Genomic DNA, 10,133 nt, shown 5'->3' with positions numbered 1-10,133 from the left:
AAGAGGAAATAGCATGGAAGAGAATACAGGGGAAAGTGAGGTGCCCCTCACAAATCCTTGAGGGTTCCCTACCATGCAGGTGGGCCTGGCCCAGTGGCCAGCACCACACAACTGGGCCATAGTTTTCCTAGGTAAAGTCTGCTGAGTGGGTGAGAGGGAAACCTGAAGACAAAAGGGCAGACAAGTGTAGGCTGGTTGTTAGGTGGCAAAGGGAAAAGGAAGCGGGAAAAGGAACGAGTAAGGAGTGGGAAATTAGACACCTCCCACAAGTCTTTGTGGGTTCCCACTTGTATTTATATATATTTGGTATCTTGCTTCATGTACAATGTACAGACTGTGCATTTCATTTCATATTCTAATTACTGTCTGCTTTGGGGGTTAATTTTATCACGTCTTTTTAATTCAATATTAATAATGTATAATAATTTTTATTGTGGGGTCCTCCTATTATTTGTACCTAATGTAAAATTATGTTTTTGTAGTGCCCTGTGATGAAGCTTTTACAGCAAAATGTGTCAGGGCTCTGTATAATTATAAAGCAGTCACCTGGCATCTCTTTTCCTTATTTGGCTTGCTAGTTTGATATCTCTCTAAACCAAAAAGGAAAAAGAGCAAAAAAGGGGGAAGAGACCTCTGTAGGAAACTACAAAAGGTACTGAGTACCAGAGGCCACACAAAATGGGGAAAAGGTCTTCTTTGGTATCAGAGCTGTACATGAAAGATTATCAGAACTGCACACGAGAAACTAGACACATATGTATGATTTAAATGTACTCCTTTATCCTCTACTAGGAAAAAGGCCTGTTGTGGAAATAAATACAACGGCCTCTAGAAAGAGGCTCTGGGCGGGTGCCCCGGCCTTGGACACTCAGTGTCAATTTGCTGTGGCGACCTCAGCAGGGTATAATGACACTGAGTCCACCATTTTCTCCAGTTGTAATTTTGAGTGATCTCCAGTCCTCACCTGAAGGTTGGCAACAAAGCCCTGATTTCTACGTCACATTGGCTGTCATGGGGGCCACCTCAGCAGCATATAAGGATACAGAGCCCACCATTTTCTCCAGGGGAACTGATCTCTGCCATCTGGAAAGCAGTTGTAATTCTGAGTGATCTCCAGCCCTCACCTGGAGATTGGACACATTTTACCTCAGAACAGCAAACTGTTTAGAATGTTAGAGGCAAAAGCTAATCAAGTTGCATATGCAAACGACCTCTGTGTTCCAAGGCAAAGGCCAATGAGGCTGCATATGCAAATAACCTCTGTGTTCTGACTGGCTGTGGGGGGGGAGAGGAAGAGCAAACTGTTTAGAATGTTGAAGGCAGGACTCAGGCAAAGCAGCCAGTGGATAGGGAGACCCTCTGAATGACAGATCAGAGAGTGAACTGATTTTGGAGTGTGTGGAATGTTCTAGAGAAGTGCCACCACCATTCGGCTATTATTTATAAGGGAGATGATTGGCTGATAAACAACAGTCTCCAACAACTGTAAAAGGCAATTCTGCAACAGGACTGTAACAGAAACAATTCTGAAGAAGATATCGAAATGGTGTCTTAAGTAGCCAGCAGAATGTCAATTGCTATAATTGCTACACTTTTCTAATTGACATAATTTGCTGTATTATGTACTACATTTTTATACATGAATGGTCATGCCTCACAGTATTATGCACCATATTTAGGGACTCTTTGCACTAACCACACTGTAATGTTTGCATGGTATATATTAATATTTGGTTTGCACACAGTTAAATATATTGGGCTCTTTTCCTCCCTTTTGTGTGGCCTCTGATCCTCAGTACCTTTTGTGGTTTGCTAGTTTTATGACCACCAGTTAATAAAGTCTTCCTGTTTAAGAGTGCTGACTATGTTTTGAATACCTCTCCTCATGCCTGTTCTTTGTTCACATACATGTGCACACACAAGAGAAGCGCTGAAGTAACTGGGAAACTCTGCCCTTTGTACATGTTCAGAGCCTTTACTATTGTTCCCCAAGCCACTGGAAACCATGGGAGGCTGGATGGTACTTTGTGGTGGTGCCACCATAAAGAACCCACTTACACCCAAAGATGGCAGTGCACACACCCCACCCATGCACATAAATACAGAAAAAGAGAACCACTACATAGGGCTACAGCTTGAAGAATCTTTCCATGCACAAACAGAATCAGATTCTCCATCTGAGAGTTTCTTGCTAGTCCCACACATCGCCTTGGACAGACAGGAAATGTATCCCTGATCTATACATCACACCCAAGAACCTGCATGATGCTTTTACAAGCACCTCCCAGCTCAGAGAAAGCCTGGCTGTAAAGGAATGTCTCCTACAATCCAATATACCAATCTGAGAGCAGGTGGAAGGGGAGCTAGGAACCTCCACATTAAACTATGACAGATGTCTACTTGACAGCACATCTATATTTATGCAGGGAATAATACGCAATTCAGATTGCCTCTTACATATGTATGTAATCAAACATTTTTGAAACTGCAGCAGTTTGTTTTATTATTAATACATTTCATTTCCTTCTGAAGCAAGATACTTATCTAGAGACAGGAGGACTGTAAGAGAGAAATTGTGTTTCTCATCCAAAGTCCAAAATGGAATACTTTGAAAGTCCTCATATTCCTCTTGAAATTAAATAATATCTAACATGATAGTTATGTGGTTGTTGTTTTCTTTCATACCTCCCAGGTGTTTTCAAATTGAATTAGATAAAGTGCCATTTATAGATCTGTACAGTCTGCAATTGCAATTCTTGAATTTATGCGTCTATGTATTTTATTGAATGCGAAAGTCCTAGCCGAATATTATAAAGTATCTATGGTTGTAAAGTGCGTAATAAAATCAATGATTTTTTTAAATCCATTGTTCAGGAAATTAAATTTGATTTTGAAAATGTAAATCAAGAGTATTTAAAATGTGAACGATAATAATGTTTTTCAATGTAGCCTGCTTTAAAATACCATCTGCTACTCACAGACAAAGCTAATCTATTATCATTACGAACATAAGAAGAGCCCTATTGGATCAGGCCAGAGGTCCATCTAGTCCAGCATCTTGTCTCACATGCAGTGGCCAACCAGATCCTCTGGAGGATGAACAACAGGGCATAGAGGCTAAGGCCTTCCCCTGATGTAGCCTCCTAGAACTGGGATTCAGATAGGGTTGTCAGGTCCCCTCAGCCGCTGCTGGGGGCATGAGGAGGTAGAGTTGCCAGATCCAGGTTGGGAAGCTCATGGAGATTTGGGGATGGAGCCTGGGGAGGACCTCAGTGGGGTGCAATACCATAGAGCCACCCTCCAAAGCATCCATTTTCTCCAAGGGAACTGATCTCTGTAGTCTCGAGATCACCTGCAATTTCAGGGGACCCTCCAGGTCCCACCTGGAAGCTGGCATCTCTATCTCTTATACACTAGACAATGCATATTCAAAAAAGAGTGAGGAACACAACATGTATGCCAGAACACATTACACATTTTGTTCTACCTGTGAGTATTCATGACCACTTCAAGTTATGCATTCATGAGGACAATGTGACATATGAACACGCTCATTGTGCAACTAGCAGTAGCAACTGGGATGGCCACAATGCATGGGGAAAGTGCTGTCATCACAACACAGGGTTGCCAACTGGGCTGGAGGGAAAATGTCCTGTCCCTTTAAAAGAGGCTTAACATGTGGAAATGGGCAGCTGAAGCTTAATAGGACAAGGAGATTAACAACGTATTCTCGTAAATAATATCTCATTGAGCCTCTATTAAGTGGACAGGATATTTTTCCAGACCAGTTGGCAACCCTAAAGAAATTACTGTGAGCTGCATATTAATTCAGCTTGTTCATACACTCCATTGAAGGCAGTTGATCCTATTCAGCTGTAGAGCAACTGTTTTGTCTGAACAGTGTTACGTAATGTAGCACTCTTTGTCACTAAAATGACAGCAAAATTGCTGTTAGTGAAGGTGCTGGATACAGGAAAAGTGGCCGTTTGTTATCAAAACCCATCCAGAAAGCTCACAGATACTAGACAAGCTTATAAGAGTAATTATAAGTACCATTACTACAAACACATAAGTAACATTACTAATTCTTGATGAGATATGCAATAGTAGTGGGATGTGTGGCTAGAAAACCTCTCCATCCATATTGAGAAAGCCCTGTGTTTCAGCACCTCTCTTTCATGTTTCACTTACAATCCCCCACCCCCACCCTGTTCAGAACATCTATTTACCAAACTGAAATCTTGTGCCACCAAAATTATGTCAAAGATATGACTCCTATGGAAGTAGCCATTATTACCATGCAAGCCATGCTTAGCAGGCCTTTGCTATGGGTGACACAAATGGCACACAGTTGAGGGGTGAAGCGACACAGCTTACACATGGTAGAGTTCACCTGCATGCCTAGCTGCCTCACCAGCACCACACTGCTACCTGCACAAATGCACAGTAGACTAGGAACACACCTAAGTCAAGAAACCGAAAGCCGACAACACCATGCATGTGACAACAGAGTGGCACTCTCCCACACTATGGGCTCATGGCACCTCTGTGCACCTGGCTGCCTCTATAAATATCTTAAAATAAAAGTCCTGTGCATCAATCATGACCCAGCAAGGCTGAGTAGGTGGATGACAATGGTCCACTGCCATGTGTCCCCACCCTTTAAAGGTAAAGGTAAGGTTCCCTTGCTCGAAAGCCAGTCGAATCCGACTCTAGGGTTGCGGTGCTCATCTCCGTTTCAAAGCCGAAGAGCCAGCGCTGTCCGAAGACATTTCCGTGGTCATGTGGCCGGCATGACTAAACACCAAGGCGCACGGAACGCTGTTACCTTCCCACTGAAGTGGTACCTATTTATCTACTTGCAGTTTCTTGCTTTCAAACTGCTAGGTTGGCAGGAGCTGGAACTAGAGATGGGAGCTCACTCCATCATGCGGCACCCAGGTCTCAAACTGCTGAACTACTGAACTTCCACAGCCTGCAGTTCAGCGTCTTAACACCCTTTACCAAGCCACAAATACCAAAACAGGGGAGGCAGAAGCTGCCGCTCCCCCCTTTGCCCAGATGAACTTCTGCAACATCTGCTGAGAGTACAGATCAGATGGAATAATGTGGAAAGGGAGGACTCACTTCTGAACCTTTTATTTATTTACTTATTTCCCACATTTATATCCCACCTATCTTGTAAACGGGCTCAGGGCGGGTTACAGCATGTTAATAAATACAATAAAATTTAAAACAGATTATAAACATATTAAAATAGTAGTTGCAGCTTGCCGTTGGGAGATTCCGGCCCACTGATGTCACTGGATCTGGCTGGTTATCAGTGGGTGGGTGATAGCAACCTTGGGAAGGCCATATATGGACGTCCGCTGCCTCAGCCAAAGGCCTGGCAGAACAGCTTCATCTTGCAGGCCCTGCAGAATTGGGTAAGATCCCACAGGCCCTGATCTCAATGGGACCATGTTCCACCAGGTAGGGGCCAAGGCAGACAAAGCCCTGGCCCTGGTCGAGGCCAGGTGGACGTCCTTGGGCCAGGGATCACCAAGAGATGTTGACTGTCAGAGCGTAGCACTCTTCAGGACATATATGGGAAGAGGTGGTCCCTTAGGTATGTTGGTCCCAGGCCATATAAGGCTTTGAAGGTTATTACCAACACCTTGAAGCGGATCCGGTACTCAAAGCACATGCCAAACGTTCACCTGCACAGGCATCAATGTCAGCCAATGCACCACCACATTTTGCACCAGCTGTAATTTCTGGATCAGCTTTAGGGGTAAGCCTGCATAGAGCAAGCTGCAGTAATCAAGCCTGGAAGTGACCATTGCGTAGGTCACCGTAGCTAGGTCCTGGGGGGAGAGATAGGGCTTCAGTAGCCTGATCTGCCTAAGATGGAAAAATGCAGATCTGGAAACTAGAGCATCCTGGGCCTCCTTAGACAAGGAGGCATCCAGTGTTACTCCCAGGCTCCTCACTGACTGGGCCAGTACCAAAGGTGCCCCCTTCCAGTGTGGGAAGCCTGGTGCTCACCTCCATACACCCCCCCCGACCCAAGTACAGGACCTCTGTCTTCGATTAATTTAACTTCAACTGGCTCTGCCGCAACCATCCAGCCACAGTGTCCAAAGCCTCAGACAGATTTCCAGGGATGGAGGATGGATGGCCATCCATTAACAGATAGAGCTGAGCGTCATCAGCACACTGATGACAACCCAGCCCATACCTCCAGACTAACTGGGTGATGGGGCGCATATAGATGTTGAATAACATTGGCAAGAGGATCACCCCCTGCAGCCCTCCACATTCTAGTGGGTGTTGCAAGGAGACCCTCTCGCCTAGTGCCACCCTCTGTCCCCGACCATGGAGAAAGGAGGAAAACCATTTCAAGGCAGCCCCCTGAACGCCTGCATCGGCAAGGCAGTGGGTCAAAAGATTGTCGTCAACCATGTCAAACACTGCCATTAAGTCTAATAACAACAGCAGCGCTGACCCACCTCAATCCAGATGTCTACGGAGATCATCTGTAAGGGCGACCATAGCCGTCTCTGTCCCATGGCCAGGGTGGAAGCCGGACTGGAATGGGTCAAGGATGGAAGCATCATGGGTCAAGGATGGAAGCCTGGAGTTGTTTAGCCACCGCTCTCTCAACCACCTTTCCCAGGAATAGTAGATTCAATACTGGGCAGTAGTTGGTCAGGACCGTTGGGTCCAATTATGTTTTTTTCAGAAGTGGACGAACTACCACCTCCTTCAAAGCCTCTGGGAAAGTCCCAGTAGAAAGGCACAAGTTGATAATTTCTTCCAGAGGGGTCGGAATGCTCTCCCTGCAAGATTTCACTAGCCCAGAAGGGCATGGGTCAAGGAGGCAGGTGGTAGGCCTCACCACTGCCAGGATCTTGTCAACTTTCTCTTGGGTGAGCGATTGAAGTGGTCCAGTAGCAGACCAGAAGATGGACAAGGGGCTTCCAGTTCCTTTGCTGTCTCAATTGTGGCGGGGAGGTCCTGGTGGAGTGTCATGATCTTATCTGTGAAATAGCTCGCAAATGCCTCACAGCCAATGGCCAATTCCCTACTAATTGGTCTGCCCTGTGGCAGAGTTGTAATAGACCAAATAACTCTTAATAACTGGGCTGGGCACGAGCTCACAGACACAATGGAGGCTGCATAGAAATCCTTCTTCACAGCCTTCCCTGCAGTCTCATAGGCCTTCATAAACATCCTATAAGATGTTTGTGACACTTCGACACAAGCATGCCGTTACATTCACTCTAGCCATCTTAGCTCCTGCTTCTGCAGCTCCGTGGTATACCACGGTGCTGCTTTGGTGCAGGTGCGTAGAGGGCACCAGGGGCAATCTCGTCAATGGCTTTAGAGAGCCAGTTGTCACAGTCTTCACCAGTTCATCTAACAAGGTGCCAGGGGTATCGGATCCTGCAGAGCTTCCTAAAGCTGACTAGGGTCCATTTAATTCTGCGGGCAAGCATAAATGCACTTGCCGCCTAAACAGGGTGGGTATAGTATGCTCAGCTGGACCTTCAGGGCAAAGTGGTCAGACCATGGGACTACATCTGTAGCTATTAGATCCACATGTATCTCCATCCCAAAAATCAAATCCAGCGTGTGGCCCGCTTTGTGCGTGGGAGTTGATATAAACTGGGAGAGTCCCAGTGCCTCCATGGACGACACTAGGTCCCTGGCCTGGACAGACACTGCATCATCAGCATGAACATTGAAATCACCCAGGACCAAAAGCCTGGGATATTCCAATGCCCAGCCTGATACAGCATCTAACAGGTCAGACAGGGTATCTACCGGTGTGTTAAGCAGTCGGTACACTAGCCAGATAGCCAAACTCTCCTCGACATCACACGCTAGACCTACACATTCAATGCCAGAGATTGTTGGGGTGGGGAGCGACCTGAAGGAACAACATTCACAGATAAGCAAAGCCATGCCCCCCCACCCATACATCCGTGACTGGTGAAAGACCGAGAACCCAGGTGGGGTAAGCTGGTTCAAGGTAACAGTTTCACCATCCCTCACCCAGATCTCGGTCACACAAGCCAGATCTACCTGTGACTCCATGAGATAATCACAGAGCACATCGGTCTTATTATTGATAGACCTGGCATTGAATAACACCAGTGTCAGAGAATGGTAAATTTTCCTAGCCCCGCACCCAACATCCCTTGGGATGGGATATAAGTGGGAAGAAGTCCGAGCATATCCGTATCTCTGATTTCTTCCATTCCAATTAGAGGAAGAGCACCCACGTCCACCGCTATATTTCCTCCACCCATAATCACTGTATCCCTGACCCTTGCATGGCCCCCCTTCATTGGTGCTGTCAACCCCAATACTCTCCACCAACCAGCAGAGGCTATAACTATCCAAATTATGAAATCTACCCGGCTCATCACCGATCCTCTATTTAGACTAAGTACCCCGTTTACCCTCTCCAGCTATTTAATTTGCTATCAAGATTACACATCCTGTTACAGCATAACCAATTGGGTTGACTAATTAAACAATTACAATCAGCCGCATCAACTCTGATATAACGGTACCCACAGCTTGCGTCTTTCCTACTCCGGCCAAAAGCAGACCAGGACCAAATCATTACAGCAGCCTAGCACAAGGTTAAAAAATAAAATAATGTGACAGGTGCTGTATTTAAAACAGAACTTCTATTATAATACCTAGAGTCGCCACTCTTCCAGTGGGGTGCCACAGTCTTCCAGTGATTTTGCCCAATTTTGCTAAGAGAAGCTGCTGGTCAGTGGCGGAAAGGTGGAGGCTCCAGTTTACTGCATCTGATCAAGGACTGACACAGATGCTTCTGACAGGCCGGAAACACTGCTGCTGAAAGGTACCCCGCCACTTGGACTGACAGTACCCTGGCTCTCATGGCTCAGCAGCATTCACCGGCAGTGCAGTGCAGTGGACCTGTGGGTTCTTCCTATACATTACATTTTAAAGCATACAGTCTACTAAACCCCAAGTTTTTAAATAGTCATACCCCCTCCCCAAAGATACAAACTGGATCTCAGCTACGGAAGCTCTCATAAAACACATAAACACACATGAAGTTGGTTTATACTGAATCAGACCACTCGTCTTTCATTGGTGTCTACTCATGCTGGCAGCAGCTCACCAGGGTCTCAGGCTCTTTGCGCCATGTACAGCCTGAGACTTTTAGCTGAAGATGCCAGGAACTGAACATGGGACCTTCTGCATGCAGAGCAGATGCTCTACCACTGAGCCACAGCCCCTCCCCAAGAAACAGTAAGCCAAGCTAGAAGGTTTGTACCATCTTCCTTCACCTCAGACAAAAAATGTATTTTTCCCCAAGCCAGGAGCACCACCATTTGAATACACTGAAATGTACTCGGTCTGGAAGCCTGGACTGGAACTTCTTCCTCACAACCCACAACAGTTGTTTCCCAGACTCCCTGCTCTCAGGGCTCCCTTTCCACCCTCATTTGTCTGCAAAGGGACTTTGAAGCATCTGCTGTGAAACCTTCACCACATTGACAGAAGCCCTCTCAGTCCACTGAGGCAGCCCAGGGCAATGCGCCAAGCCCAGCTAAGCTGGTATCTGACAAACACCCAGCAGTCTCACTTTGCCCAAAAGAAACTTAAATGTTTGAGCTTTCATTTTTTACGTTGGGGGCCTAATTTATGGCGAGAGGGTTACTTACCTCCACTATGTGCGGATTAGGATTGAACCCACACAGGCTGCAGACTACAATTTGACACTGAGTGCAAGTGTTGCAATTGGCCTTGTCTGGAGGGTGCGACATCAGCTCAGTGGTACTGCAAAGAGGGCAGAAAGCTTTCTTTGGGGCCAATTCTGCAGGTAGGGATGCCTGTTGAGAGGGAACTGTTGGGTGCTGCTGGACAGCTACCCCGAGTCCAGGCTGCATCCCGGTGGGTTTTGGAGAGCCTTCTGGCTGTGGCCTGCCTGGCTGTTCTGACGGTGGTGCCGCGGGGCTGGCCATCTGGGGAAGCAGCTTTGTGAGACCTCCTGGATGTTGTGACAATGGTTTACTGGGCCCTGCTGCTTGAGGGGCAGCTTTTGAGGGTCCACCAGGTCGCTGAAATAATGATTTGCCTGGTGGCACGCCTTGCTGAAC

General features: G+C 46.6%; 1 protein-coding gene across 1 annotated transcript in view; it reads right to left on the bottom strand.

Annotated features, from left to right (window-relative positions):
- Positions 1-10,133, bottom strand: part of PCLO (piccolo presynaptic cytomatrix protein) — a 271,526-nt gene that overhangs the window by 243,533 nt on the left and 17,860 nt on the right. Inside the window, 1 exon segment of the mRNA XM_015422970.1 lies at positions 9,699-9,866. Coding sequence (XP_015278456.1) covers positions 9,699-9,866 — 168 coding nt within the window.

Source organism: Gekko japonicus, unplaced genomic scaffold (genome assembly GCF_001447785.1).
Source record: "Gekko japonicus isolate JY-2015 unplaced genomic scaffold, Gekko_japonicus_V1.1 scaffold145, whole genome shotgun sequence".
NCBI lineage: Eukaryota > Metazoa > Chordata > Lepidosauria > Squamata > Gekkonidae > Gekko > Gekko japonicus.
The sequence above is the reverse complement of the archived record's forward strand: the minus strand, read 5'-3'. Positions and strand labels throughout refer to the sequence as shown.